General features: G+C 34.9%; 6 protein-coding genes and 1 long non-coding RNA gene across 25 annotated transcripts in view; 3 read left to right on the top strand and 4 right to left on the bottom strand.

The window, feature by feature from the left end:
• LOC105214484 (myocyte-specific enhancer factor 2) overlaps nucleotides 1-2,646 on the bottom strand; it is a 224,023-nt gene extending 221,377 nt beyond the window's left edge. For all 18 annotated transcript variants that reach the window (XM_054234555.1, XM_054234536.1, XM_054234544.1 and 15 more), the window contains exon 1: nucleotides 1,130-2,646. The gene's annotated coding sequence lies outside the window, so the exon portion shown is untranslated. The remainder of the gene's footprint in view (nucleotides 1-1,129) is intronic.
• A 191-nt stretch (nucleotides 2,647-2,837) lies between these two features.
• Nucleotides 2,838-5,127, top strand: LOC105214486 (probable proline--tRNA ligase, mitochondrial). The gene is made up of 7 exons (XM_011187933.3): nucleotides 2,838-2,982; nucleotides 3,192-3,374; nucleotides 3,432-3,683; nucleotides 3,753-4,014; nucleotides 4,074-4,629; nucleotides 4,688-4,856; nucleotides 4,927-5,127. The coding sequence occupies exons 2-7, from the start codon at nucleotides 3,282-3,284 to the stop codon at nucleotides 4,969-4,971; spliced, it is 1,377 nt and encodes a 458-aa protein (XP_011186235.2). The 5' UTR covers nucleotides 2,838-2,982; nucleotides 3,192-3,281; the 3' UTR covers nucleotides 4,972-5,127.
• A 56-nt stretch (nucleotides 5,128-5,183) lies between these two features.
• On the bottom strand, nucleotides 5,184-7,037 carry LOC105214490 (uncharacterized). Of its 2 annotated transcripts, XM_011187946.3 has the most exons (3): nucleotides 6,888-7,037; nucleotides 5,524-5,767; nucleotides 5,184-5,451 (listed from the first exon to the last, which is right to left on the bottom strand). In XM_011187946.3, the coding sequence occupies exons 2-3, from the start codon at nucleotides 5,762-5,764 to the stop codon at nucleotides 5,285-5,287; spliced, it is 408 nt and encodes a 135-aa protein (XP_011186248.1). In that variant the 5' UTR covers nucleotides 5,765-5,767; nucleotides 6,888-7,037; the 3' UTR covers nucleotides 5,184-5,284. The 2 variants fall into 2 exon arrangements, with proteins under 2 accessions (XP_011186248.1, XP_028897699.1); XM_029041866.2 differs by lacking the exon at nucleotides 6,888-7,037 and having other exon boundaries at nucleotides 5,524-6,008.
• LOC105214489 (G patch domain and ankyrin repeat-containing protein 1 homolog) lies at nucleotides 5,524-6,980 on the bottom strand. Its single transcript, XM_011187945.3, has one exon. It carries the CDS (start codon nucleotides 6,874-6,876, stop codon nucleotides 5,842-5,844), a length of 1,035 nt encoding a protein of 344 aa, XP_011186247.2. The 5' UTR covers nucleotides 6,877-6,980; the 3' UTR covers nucleotides 5,524-5,841.
• Nucleotides 7,038-7,270: 233 nt separating the features above from the next.
• On the top strand, nucleotides 7,271-8,086 carry LOC105214488 (baculoviral IAP repeat-containing protein 5.2). The gene is made up of 3 exons (XM_011187944.3): nucleotides 7,271-7,480; nucleotides 7,555-7,734; nucleotides 7,791-8,086. The coding sequence occupies exons 1-3, from the start codon at nucleotides 7,382-7,384 to the stop codon at nucleotides 7,917-7,919; spliced, it is 408 nt and encodes a 135-aa protein (XP_011186246.1). The 5' UTR covers nucleotides 7,271-7,381; the 3' UTR covers nucleotides 7,920-8,086.
• LOC128922776 (uncharacterized) lies at nucleotides 7,619-10,004 on the bottom strand. The gene is made up of 2 exons (XR_008471958.1): nucleotides 9,872-10,004; nucleotides 7,619-7,756 (listed from the first exon to the last, which is right to left on the bottom strand). It is a non-coding gene; the product is annotated as an uncharacterized LOC128922776 (long non-coding RNA).
• A 415-nt stretch (nucleotides 10,005-10,419) lies between these two features.
• Nucleotides 10,420-13,091, top strand: part of LOC105214487 (transcription factor GAGA) — a 47,863-nt gene continuing 45,191 nt past the window's right edge. Inside the window, exons 1-3 of the mRNA XM_011187936.3 lie at nucleotides 10,420-10,563; nucleotides 11,639-11,851; nucleotides 12,727-12,891. Of these exons, the coding sequence (XP_011186238.1) occupies nucleotides 11,705-11,851; nucleotides 12,727-12,891 (312 nt within the window). The 5' untranslated portion in view covers nucleotides 10,420-10,563; nucleotides 11,639-11,704. The remainder of the gene's footprint in view (nucleotides 10,564-11,638; nucleotides 11,852-12,726; nucleotides 12,892-13,091) is intronic.

Below are 13,091 nucleotides of genomic sequence, written 5' to 3'. Positions count from 1 at the left end.
TTTACGATTCGCATTCACTCATGGAATCATCGCAGTAACACCCCTAGCGTAAGTTTTTATTCGTCGGCGATACACGATGGTACGAATTTAGTTTTAATTCTCAAATCTTATTAGCATTTTTGTTACAAATACAAAATAAGGGTTTAGGTTAGGTTAAGGGGTAGATCTCCGCAACTGCAGAAAAGCTCACAGTGCTTGGACTCTGTGATAAAGTTCTTAAGTCGGCTACTGCCGATTTCAGTCACGTCACTGGGTTTACCGGAGATGTGCTTGCAGAGGTGTTTTAACCTAAGTCTCGCGAATGTTGGACATTGAAGGATGGAGTGCTTGGATGATTCCTCTTCGTATTACTCCAAACAGCTTTGCAACTAGCGTCTGATTTTATCCCTAGCCTCACCGAGTGTATGCCTATTGGACGATGACCAGTAAGCATTACTATGATTGCGGAGAGACGAGCCTTACTAAGCGACAGCAGCTGTAAGGACCGTTTTCGATCCACTGCGCGCTAGAAATACCACGCTACAGCGCAGGTGCAGGTTGTTTTTTACAAGTTAGATTATAAAATAGTTCGAAGCTACCGATAACGATCTTAGACACTCCCTTACTAGCTTAGAGCGTACTGTCTGCGAATCCAAGGAAAGTATTGCCGCTCTGCTATCGGAGTGAATACACACCACTCTGAAGGATGCCGCACTTCGATGCGGTATATCTACTGCTACCTTAATGGCAGCTACCTCTGCCTGAAAGATGCTGCAATGATCTGGTAGCCGAAAAATATTTGAGGAATGTTTTCTGACACCCATTTGACAACCATTTAAGACTGTATTCACAGATGCCGGCAGCTTTCCTAAATTTCCACGGGAAATGCACAGTTTCTACAACAACAACACCATTTAACCATTCAGGTTTCTCGTTTAAGGTCCATTCGCTGTTATCTATACTGTTTTTTTTCGAAAATATTTCTAATAAATAACGTTCATTCACTCGAAAACTAAAGCAGACTTAAATTTCTTATTATCAATCACTCGAAAAACATTATAATAATCGTAATATTTTAAATCCAAAACACCTTAAAGTATAACGATAATTGATAACTGACAAATAAACAAAAAACAATAATGCAACTTACCTTCAAAAAGTAAACGTCGACAAACGCCAAACAATTTTATAGTTCCGTAATTTATGATTTTCCACAACAATATTGTATTTAACATCAATAAAATTTTCGTATATTTGTTTAAAAATTTTTGATACACTTTACTCCAAAACTCTTTTTAAAAGTTTTCAATTCGCACAACACTATCTCAAATTCGCACTTCTTGGCACAAAAACGCAAGCAAAACAATTTTCTTTACACAACACTATAATTCTTTTTTGCGTTAATATTATTATGTAGCAGACCAACTTTAATTTTATTTACATTTATTTTTTTAATTTTTGAATTTTTATTATTTACTTACTCTTACTTAATAAATATTCGCCCGTGGGATTATCACTTTGTTATTATTGTTGTTGTTGCAAAAGTATCTTGCCATTTTCTAAAACATTCCAATGCATTAAAGTAGAAACGAGAAAAAAATACGCAGCGACACTCACGAGCCGGTATTAGCAACGCAACGTACACGATAAGATACTCGCGCTCTTTTTCTGAACTGGACTTGACTTGACTCGCCAGCTCCCACCGCCCCATGCAGTTTCAGTTTCAGCGTATGTTAATAGTTCTTGTTTTGTTGTTGAGCTAGTAGTAGTATGAGTATTGTTGTTGTTGCAATTACTGCGTTCAAAAAACACGAAATTCACCACCTAATCAGCATGAAATGAGCGAATTTCGAAAATACCCCACACCAAATTGAGAGTATTTTATACGCCAAACGAAGGGGAGCACATTGCTTTTGTTGTGTTGTGTTGTGTTGTTGGCATCACCGCCTACTGCCCACCAAACACCTCACCATTCATATCAACATCAGCAGCACGCACGATTCTTTAGGTTTCAACTTTTTACAATTTCCAAACTTTTTAAGGACAATTCTTGGCACATCCGACGAATTCACGCACTTTTCACTTACAAAATCGCGAGAAACACGCAACTATTTAACGTTTTGTGACGCTATTTCCACCTTCGCGCTGCCGACGGAAACGAGAAATGCGCGTTAATGAAAATCGTTGGCGTCGTGTTTTCTTGTTTTTTTGTTTTTGTAGCGACTTTGAAAATGTGTTGTGTGCTCAACAAATGCCAGCTAGCGAAGGCTCACAGAACATTTATACAATATTTAATGAAAATAACACTTATAACACTTGTAATTTGGAATTAATTAGCAACGCGTACGTGTGTAATGTGTACGATTACAATAAAACGAATTAACCAAATGGCACAATAACGAGTGCGAGATAGTCAAATTGATGACGACGAAGACGTTTGACCACAGACCACTGCGTTTACAACCGCGAACGCGCTCACTTCGATTGTAACTGAAAAAACGAATTCACCTCGCTGCTCGCCAAATCGTATGAATCAAACGAGCGCCACACTATGTACAACACTACTAGTCACCGCCCCCACCGCTCCGCGACAAAAGTCAAAAGTAACGAGGAAGTATTTGCAAATAGCAAACACATACGAAGTAGCAATTCGTTGAACGTGGGTTGGGTGGCGGTGGGGTTTGGTGAAGATGGTAGGTCTATATATGTATGTGTGAATGTCAGAATCGAAAAGTTCGCTCACTGCTATCGTATGCTGCTAACTGGTTTGTGTGCGTGTGCAATTGGTGAGAATTGAGCTTATGAATCGTATTTAAGATTCCAACGACTAGGCACTTAGTAGCAATCCGCCATGCCTACTTTACTTGGCTTAAGTGGCGCTTTAATATACAGCTGGAGTACATCTAATTAGACACACAACATTGCAAAAATTTAATATATTTTCCAATTTGAGGCCAATAAGACTAGTGTGTAAAAGAATTCGGCGTGAAATTAATAAAAAAAGTAAACAAACAACAGCTGTTTGCTGGAGGTTGCCAGAGCAGAGAACGCAGTTGGAATAAAAAATTTATAAATAATATTGAAAAAACACTTTTTTATTGTTTACATAAACTTGAAATTAAACTTACTTTAATTATTACTAATTTTTTTATAAAAACACTTTTAACATACTTTATTTATATATTTACTTACATTATTTTATAAAATTTAAGATATTGAGCACCCTGTGTTAACAGCTAGCAGCTGCTGCTGAGTTTAACAATCAGCTGTACGTTATCAATGAGGCCCAAGCAAACACCGGTATGGAGCGACTCTCGAGATTGTTTTGGCCAGTTTTGGTGACACCAAAGAACGCTGTGATAAAGAATGTCGAAGCAATTTCACGTAGTCAGAAGGTAATAGAAGAGTACAATTTCCAAAAAAGGTATTTAAAGACACTCTGTCACTTGCAGTTGCTAACCGAATTGGGTTTGGTTCGGCCAGGCTACAATGGCACCTACCAGCTAATGCCACTGGCGCAACGTGTGTTGGATAAGTGTGCCGATTTGGTACGTCGGCAAATGCGCAGTGTAGGCGCACAACAAATCACATTGCCGATATTGACGCCTTCGGAGTTGTGGAAGAAGTCCGGGCGTCTCGATGGTGATATAACCGAATTCTATTTATTAAATGATCGGCATGGCAAACAATTTCTGCTGAGTCCAGTATGTAGTGGTGTTATTTAAAAAAAATAGTTATTTATTGCTTACAAAGGTATTTTTCTAACGCAATAGACACACGAGGAAGCAGTAACCGCTATGCTGGCAAGCATTGCACCGATTTCTTACAAACAATTACCTTTGCGACTTTTTCAAATTGGTCCCAAATTTCGTGATGAGCTGAAACCACGCTTCGGTCTCATTCGAGCAAAGGAATTTGTTATGAAGGATCTCTATACATTTGACCGTGATGCGGCCACCGCATTGCAGACATACGAACAAATGAATGCAGCTTATAATGCGCTCTTTCAGCAGCTGCAAGTGCCATTTGTTAAAGGTGCATAAATAATTTCAAAAAATATCGTAGAAATTATATTTTAATATATCTATTTTCAGTGGAAGCCGCTACCGGCATGATGGGCGGTAGCGTCTCACACGAGTATCATTATTTAGCCGCCACTGGAGAAGATCAACTTATCACATGTGACTCCTGTGGTTATGCCGCGAATATTGAAACAATTAATGAGGCCGATAGTGACAAACACTGCCCACGTTGCAAATCAACTAAACTACGCAGCGTGACTGGTATCGAAGTCGGACACACTTTCGTATTAAATGATAAATACTCTAAACCACTAAAGGCGACGTTCCTACAAGAACATGGCAAACCCGAAAATCTTGTAATGGGCTGTTATGGCATTGGCATCAGCCGTTTGGTGGCAGCCGCAGTGGAAGTGCTTGCTACTGAGACTGAATTACGTTGGCCAACACTTTTGGCGCCCTTTGATGTTTGTATAATAGGCGCGAAACAAGGCAGCAAAGAAGAAAAGTTAGCAAATAGTGTGGAGCTTGAGTTCTGTAACGCGCTCAGTGGAATTTGTAATGAGGACGATGTGCTGATCGATGATCGTAGTAATTTAACAATAGGCAAACGATTATTAGATGCGAAAAGGTAGTGTTTTTGCAATTGCTTTTTGATATAATAGTTAATATTTTATTATAAAATCTAGAATGGGTTATCCCATTGTTGCTGTAATTGGCAGCAAGGCAGCGCAGCCAATACCAAAAGTTGAATTACACTTGACTACGGGTGATACAATGGAAGTTGAGCCAAGCGAAGCCTTAGCTTTAATCGCTAAGCATATAAGCCATAAACGTGCGCTCTACAGCATAAAACAGGTTTGTGAAATTTAAAAAAACATGTATTATGTATGTATATTTAAGACTGAAATTATTTTTAAAATTACAGGACATTAGTGCAAGTGCAAAGTCTAGCAAGGCGTCTATTGGTTGATTGTCACTAAAAAACTAACCGTGACAAATCTCCGCGAGTCATTTATTTATGTATTTTTGAAAACAGTTTGCATATTAAAATTGTCTTCTCAATATTTTATAGTATTTATATAGAGCACTGCATTTTGTTAACACAATTTTAAGATTTTCTGCTAAATATAAGTACAAAAACCATAACTGTAACTTGTCTTACACTTAGAAAACAAAAATCACTTTGATATGTTACACATAATTCAAGATATACTAAATTTATTAATATTTCAGACATTACGCACTTAAATATATTTAAAAATCACTTTAAATTTACTATTCCTCTAAAAAAGCGGTAGATTCGCTTTAAGCGCTGCAAACTCTTTGCGATCGAGCGCTTTCAGTTGTGTTCCTGAATAAGGCGAAAAATGCTCCAAATCACGATGCTTGTTGACCAAAATCTTTTGGTCCGAAGTGATGATATTAATTTCACGTTCAATTTGTTTTTGATCTGAGATTATTATATAAAATGCCGTTAATACCACATATAAACTATTTTAACAAAGCCAAATTAAACAATCACCATTTTTCAAAAGCTTCAGCGCTTTTTCACGTTCCATCTTGACAAGCATGCTGCCCACAGTTATCCATACTTTCTTTTCAGCCTTGGCTTCATGCTTTTCGAGTTCACGTATAGCTTCGCGTGTTTGTTGTCTGCGCTTATCCAGCTCCACCAACTCTTGTTTATTCATTAATATCTTATCGGCCACCTCTTCGGTCGATTTTATAATCTCTACAGTTTTCTGTTCATCGGTTTTAGACATTTTCTGCAGAATATATGAACATACTTTTAAGACTAGATATTTTCAATTACAAACACAACTGCATCCAAACTGTAGCGTTAGCTCAACTCTTTCCGTAGTCGTCGTTCACGTTTACAATCGCGTAATTTCTCGGAACGTATGTCACAGCGTGAGCGCTTTTTACTTTTTGGCAAGACACTTGAACGATTATGCATTACGGCTTGTTTATCGTAGGCGCCAAAATGTGTTACACGTGCCGGCTCCTGTTTTGTACCGAGTCCCGTGCGTTTCTTACGTATCACTGTTTTAACCGGATACAAACGGCCATCTTGTGTTGGACCCAAACCGCTTTCTTTGTCCCAGCCTTGTTTCACCATCAGTTGTAAGCCACGATTTTTGTTGGATATATTAAATTTGGTTAGCTTATTTTGTGCAAGACTGGTTTTGGTACTGAATTGGTGCACTGTCGACGTTTCGTGTTGCAGTCGAGTTGTGTCTGTAAAAGTATGTTCACAGGTGGTGCAATAGAAAGGCTCAACTGATACGGCTAAAGTAGACACTTCCTCCTTTTCAGGTTCTTCATAATCCTCAGCGTTCGCTTCTAAAAGCGATGCAATGTGCTTATAACCCTTTTCAATTGCGAAATCTCTAGCCGTGCGACCGGTTTTCTCTTTTATAAGTTTATCAGCGCCTAACTGTATTAACATTTGTACGACATCTATTGCGCCCTCACAAGCCGCCATCATAAGTGCAGTCCAACCGAAAGAATCGCATACATCAATATCACCAGCTTGGTACTTTATGCGTGCCAACTCTGTCACATTATTTGTCGTAGCGAGTCGAAAAAATTTATTGCGTTCAAAACTCAATAAAGAGACGTCCTTAGGGTTAATCGATCTGTTAGTTACACTCGGAGGAGTAGCCGGCACATTCGATTTGGAATGTTTTGTTAATTCCTCGTAAAATTTCCTTACATCTTCGCCATCTCTTTCGCCCAGCTGAGCACTAATTTCTTCAATTTTACTTTCTTCATTGTTCTGCAACTCCAAACCACGTACAAAACGTTTCCGCGGAAAGGTAACTGTAGCTAGTGCGAGCCAGTTGGGATGCAGTTGTGCATCGTCTGAATCCATAAGTTATTTACCAAATAATATTCGTGCAGCAAATATAAATAAATTAGATTTATAGATGTTTTATGACAAATAGCGATGTGAATATGCAGCGCAGTGTTGCTTAGCGCAATCCTCTCATATTCGATTACGAAAATCGATTAAAATTGAAAAAAAAAGATAACTTATTTATAAATAATTAAGCCAAAAATTTATTTAAAATTACTAGAAAAACTGTGAAATTTCTCATATTTCAATAGTATTAATTTTCACTAATTATTATTTGTTAAAATAGTTTTGAAATACATTAATTAGCTGATTTAACTTTTTGTTTGATGTTTTACGTGTGAACACATTATAATCAATACGTCAAAAGTTGTTCGCCGGAGAACACTACACAAAGCTGAGTTTCGTGAAACATATAAATGTCAAAAAGATCGCGGTTTGAAAGTTTGAAAACAGCAGCTGAAGAAGTAGAATTGCATCAAAAACATATTACAACTAAATATTTGTTAATAAAATCACTAGAATGGATTACTCAAAGTTTGGAAATATGATGGAAAAGAATCGCATAAGCAGTTTTAAAAAATGGCCATTTGACGATAGCAGTGCATGCAGCGCAAAAAAGGTAAAATTGCTGCTAAATTAAATTTTTCATTCCTGTACATAAATATTTTTCATTTTCTATTTTGACAACTGAAGATGGCCGAAGCGGGATTTTACTGGAGCGGTAATGATCGCGAACCAGATACAGTTACTTGCTATGTTTGCAATAAAACTCTCGATGGGTGGGAACCATCTGATGATCCATGGAAGGAGCATGCAAAGCATGCGCCACAATGCAGTTTTGTTAAGTCGGGACGAAAGGAGGCTGAATTGACGGTAGGTTCCTTGTTTAGAAGTGCTGTAATTAGATACTAATTTTTATTTTTCTTTAGGTTCAAGAATTCATCAATATATGTAATGTTGCAATAAAAGCACGTATAAATCAAAATTTAAATAAAACTTTAGAAGACTTCCGAAAGTGGGCAGAAAAGGAGAAGGAAAAAGTATTGCTCGGCAAATGAAAAAAAAAATAGTTATTTAAATTACATGATAGTTTAGGGATTACATATTAAGAATTAATAAACATAAATATGAGCTTAAATTCGTTATCGTTGTAAATGTGTGGAATATTTTATGCTTCGCTAATGTGTTAGTTGCAATAAATTATGATAATTGTATTTACTAAATATGTATGGATTCTCACATTATTTTATCACAAGGATGCTAACCTCCGACTGTTTTGATTTACGTGATGAACCCAATTAAAGGTGCAGTTTTGGAGGAACTTATCTCTAAGGAAGACAACAGCATCTATATCACCAGTTCATATTTTGTTGAGGTTCTTTGGCGGATAATTCGTGCCATATCTCAAAAAAAAAAATATGGAATCATGAATGAAGATTACAGGCAGTATCCCACAAAAACATATATACGTAAATAGAATGGACCTGGTTTGTCAACTCTGCCGTGACTACAACAAGAGCTCGGCTCAACTCCCCGAAAGTATGCAATAAATGGGTAGTCACTGTGTATGATTTTATTTCGTTTGTTTCGAAAGCTATAGTGCTACTATGATAAAAGCCAGAGCAGATATCTTAATGATATATTAGTAATTCTTGCATCGCTAACTTAATTAAATGGCAAAACAAAAACTTTAATATTTGTGACGACATTCACAAAACTTCTTTGTTAGGTACTATAATATGCAACCGTGTTAATGATTCAGAACTGCCACATCGAAGTGAAAAATAAACTCATAACCTACCCAACCATTTCCAGTTGGATAGTAAATCAGTTCCAACTTATTTTTGTCTGCTTTATTAAAACAAATTTGGTGTTTCGTAGCTTGTTCTAGTGGACGTTGCTAAAAACTGCTACAAACGTCATTGAAAAAGACCGCGCAATTCTTCATTTATTGAGAATCGTGCGCCCACACTCCTCTTGATTGTTTGTGCACAGTATTTTTTGCTTTTCTCTGTGCAACGAATTGGAGTTGAAAGAAGTCGGTATATGGAAGCAAGGTAGCATAGCGATTAGGTGTCAAAACAAATAGTTCATTAGGCTTGCTCGAATGAAAGTGATTGGAAGGTGTACGAAGTGGGAAATAGGATGTAAATCTGTACGAAAAAATAATAATAATAAAAGTGGAAAAATAACAAAAACGCAAATGTGGAAAGCGGGTGAACAATGTAGCAAAGTCATAAAGAAAATTATGAAGTCCAAAAATAGTGAAGGAAAGAAGAGTATGCGTGTGAAGAGGAAAACGAGATTATACGAAACTGGTGTAAATTTTTAATAAACTACGGGAGAAAAAGAGCCCACAAAGTCGAAAATATTGTGTGATGAACATAGTAACAAGAAGACGAGAAGTAAAAGTGGAACAAGAAACATGAAAATCAATAGGTTTCGTGTTTAAGTGCAAAGCAAAAGCGGGTGAACGGGATAGTTATAGAACAAAATAAAGTTGAAAATGGCGACAAGAGACGAGCGAACATACGAACGAATACTATACGAAAACGACTACGATATGGCGATGAATTAAGCTGTGAATGACGCCAAAAGTTGCCAGACGCTTGTAATGTGGTTAAACGTAAAATACGATGGATTTACGTGAAATATAAACAATTTGGAGATTCATAGGGAGTTTTTTATCAATCAAAAAATGATGCAGTGTTGTATTTGACTAGTCTTACTACTACTACTCTTTGCAAAGTTGAAATATAAATAGTATTTTTCTAAATAAAAAAGAATTGAATATACAGTTGAACTTCCATAACTTGAAATCTTAAATTGACAATAGAACTCAAATTTCATACACATTACCTTTTATAATTCGAAGTCTTTCCAATTCGAAGTTTTTTTGTGGATTATAGTGATTAGAATTAGGGAAGTTCATCTATATATTCCATAAATACTTAAATTCAAAGAGTACATAGTATTTTCATATCCGAAACAATGTATTTCTATTTCTTACATCTGGCAGTTCTATAATGGCGGGCGAACGACAAGCGAACGTACGACGTGAAAAATCCATTTTCTAATTATTCCGAATTCCTCTTTGGCAGCGAATTCCTTCGTGTCTAGCATTGCGTTGCACGACTGAAAAGTTGAAAAAGAAGCTGAAAAGTTTAGAAAACTCTGTTAAAAACTCGAAAACACATAGAAACAACAACAAGTGTTAAAACAGTGAATAAATAATGACACGAAAATTATAAGCGATTATTTTCTGCGCAAAAAAATCTCCAGACTTTACGCATATTCGTACAAAGTGCAAAACATTGGAAGAACATTTGTGTTAAAAAAATAGATTGTATTCGGCCAGTATCGCTGGAAGTTACGATTTGTACAAAAGAGTTGCCTCCTAAATTGGTAATATTCATATAATAGGTGTATTGCTATATGCATTGGCAATTAAAAAGTGGTAGCTATTTTTAGTAAAAAATTTTGGACGCATTGCATTCAGTGGCAAAGAAGTGAATCGCAACCATATCTGCATCCCGTGGCTTGAAAGAAAATTATGCAAAAAGACAACCCTCGATTGCAGCGACGTAACAGTTGGCAGTGTAGTTGAACAGAGAATACGTCTAGATATTGCTAATTGCTTGTCAGCGAGGGCAGAATAAAAGGGAGTAGAGGAAATTGATAAAAATCAAGAATCGGCAAAAGGCAAGTGGCATGTTTATAATAAGAAACCGGCTTGGTTATTTTTATTTTATTTAATATACTTCCTCACATTATAGATACAATTTTTTATCAAAGCTGGTGCAATAATTCATTAAAAACTGTGCATAAATATATACATTGATTTCTGTGCTTTTACACTACACCAATATCCTGATTTATATGGTCACCTATCCACATAATTGTTTACATGAAAATTTCAATAAAACTTATCAGTTTTACTTGTAATATAAATTGGAAAATAACATTAATGAACTGCTTAAATGGTAATGAACACCAGTTATATTTTTATGTGTTAGTTGTATTAGTATTAATATAAAATCACCCACCGTAAAATCGTACTTAAGGAGTGTTTCTAGTTTTTTAGAATATTTGTAATAAATAAATAAAATTCTATGTATTATAAGAATCATTTAATACCAAGGACGTTTAAGCATTATATATTTATATATATATGAATTGATGATAATTTTCGTACATGCGCTTGCAATAAGTTTACTCATTGAGTTTATTCAAAAATATTGTGTAAAATTAGTATAAATTGAAAGTAACAAGTTTTTACACAAATTACAATTTGTACTGCAAAATTCAAAATCGAAGCACTTTTCAAATAAATTATGATTCTAACTTGGCATCTCCACACTTTTATTTTGCCGCCAATGTTATATGTATGTGCATTTCAAGTGTTTGTAGTGACTTGATAAATCATTATTTCTATCAATAAATGGTAATATTTAGAAATAAGTATTTTATATAAATATGTATTGAATAATTTAGCATATTTACAATAGTCACAAAAAAAAAGTATTAAAATATAAGTAAATTGACCCAGCCGCAGCACCCAATGAAGTCATAAATCTAATAAAATTCTTGATGTTATCGCTTCAATAGCTTTTTAAAGTTATATCTTCATGTATTTTGTTTTTATGTGGAAAGGGATAAGCAAATCATTTAGGCGATAATGACACATATAAACATTATTAATTTATATATTAGTCATATGATTTAATTATATGCGCTTATGCATAATAGTAAATGCATTTTTTTCTCTTTTTTTTAGAACCAAGAGTATAATCCAAGTGCAAAACTGGGTTAGCAACAAAGTGGGACTATTGCTAATAACAAAATGGCATCAAGAAGTCACCAGTATTTTAGTTTGCGTTGGAACAATTACCAAAACACCATGACTTCGGTGTTCCAGCAATTACGTGAAGATTTATCTTTTGTGGATGTGACCCTTTCCTGTGAGCATGGTTCGCTTAAAGCACATAAGGTAATTTAAATAATTATACATAACTTCAATGACATAATAAGTATGAACATCGGATCGGGATTAACAACCGATCAACTATCAATTTTCGTGTATCCCTCGCGATATTTTTTTGTGACCTTGATTTCTATTTAGATTTAATTTAAATTTACACGGTATTTTGTGTTTTTTGTTGTGCATTAAATAAAAAGGTTTTGTAAACCAATTGAAGTGCTTAAATAAATATTTTTCCAAAAAATTTGGTGAGTTTAAATGAAATAATAGAAATTGTTTATATAATTATAATTAAAACGAATTTATTTTACAGTTGGAGTGGACCAAATTCGAGATTGTGCCGATATTAAATGTTTAAATCAAATTGGATTTACGTCGGTCTACGTAACCAGAAGGAACACGATCTGGACAATGGACCGTCAAAATTAGCAGCATTTCTCAAAATTATTTGAAAAAAAAAGTAATTGTGAAGATAATAATTGTCTAATACAAATTTGCTTTGCATGAAGGAGGTTATGTGTCGTTCTACGTAACTAGAACGGACGGAATTTTTATCCGGGAATGATCTGGCAATTCCACAGCATACCCACAAATTATTTGGATAATATTTTCTACCGCTCCTGAAACTATAACTGTTAAAACTATATTAATTGTCATTATGATGACAAATGTTGAAAACTATAAGAAATATTTTAACATATATAAATAAATAAATTCCTACTACAGAAATAAAGTCATTAAAATTAAAAATTAAATTAAAACATTATTATAAGGAAGTTTATATTTTTTAAGTACACTCTTAGCTATAAAGATTGGAAATGCAATTATAAATTATATTTATATGGTTAAACTGTCTCTAATCGTACATTTTTTAATTTAACTAGGTTGTTTTATCCGCCTGCTCATCATATTTTCAAAAACTACTTTTGGAAAATCCCTGCAAACATCCCACTATCATACTTCCGGGCGATATTATATTCACAGACTTGAAGACCATTATTGATTTCGTTTATCGCGGAGAAATTGATGTTACCGAATCTGAATTACAGGTAAGCGTTATTTATAGTAAAAATTTTTAATAGAAAACAAAAACCAAGTAAATTACGAATTAGTAAATATAAATAAGTGAACTTCGAAAAAAGCATTTTAGTGGTGTAAAGATGAACTAAAAGGGCAATAGTAACAGGTGTTTAACAGAATGCAGCCGGAATGCATAAACTCTCTGCGTAACGCAATGAAATGTTCAAAT

The sequence above is a fragment of the Zeugodacus cucurbitae genome, chromosome 6 (assembly GCF_028554725.1).
Source record: "Zeugodacus cucurbitae isolate PBARC_wt_2022May chromosome 6, idZeuCucr1.2, whole genome shotgun sequence".
NCBI classification, from domain to species: Eukaryota; Metazoa; Arthropoda; class Insecta; order Diptera; family Tephritidae; genus Zeugodacus; species Zeugodacus cucurbitae.
The sequence above is the reverse complement of the archived record's forward strand: the minus strand, read 5'-3'. Positions and strand labels throughout refer to the sequence as shown.

Coding starts and splice junctions, on each gene's coding strand:
- LOC105214486 (XM_011187933.3), top strand. CDS start 3,282: ATGGAGCGACTCTCGAGATTGTTTTGGCCAGTTTTGGTGACACCAAAG. Junction 3,684..3,752: donor AACAATTTCTGCTGAGTCCA/GTATGTAGTGGT, acceptor CTAACGCAATAG/ACACACGAGGAAGCAGTAAC. Junction 4,015..4,073: donor GCAAGTGCCATTTGTTAAAG/GTGCATAAATAA, acceptor ATCTATTTTCAG/TGGAAGCCGCTACCGGCATG.
- LOC105214489 (XM_011187945.3), bottom strand. CDS start 6,876: ATGGATTCAGACGATGCACAACTGCATCCCAACTGGCTCGCACTAGCT.
- LOC105214488 (XM_011187944.3), top strand. CDS start 7,382: ATGGATTACTCAAAGTTTGGAAATATGATGGAAAAGAATCGCATAAGC. Junction 7,481..7,554: donor GTGCATGCAGCGCAAAAAAG/GTAAAATTGCTG, acceptor TGACAACTGAAG/ATGGCCGAAGCGGGATTTTA. Junction 7,735..7,790: donor GAAAGGAGGCTGAATTGACG/GTAGGTTCCTTG, acceptor ATTTTTCTTTAG/GTTCAAGAATTCATCAATAT.
- LOC105214490 (XM_011187946.3), bottom strand. CDS start 5,764: ATGTCTAAAACCGATGAACAGAAAACTGTAGAGATTATAAAATCGACC. Junction 5,452..5,523: donor GCTGAAGCTTTTGAAAAATG/GTGATTGTTTAA, acceptor TAATAATCTCAG/ATCAAAAACAAATTGAACGT.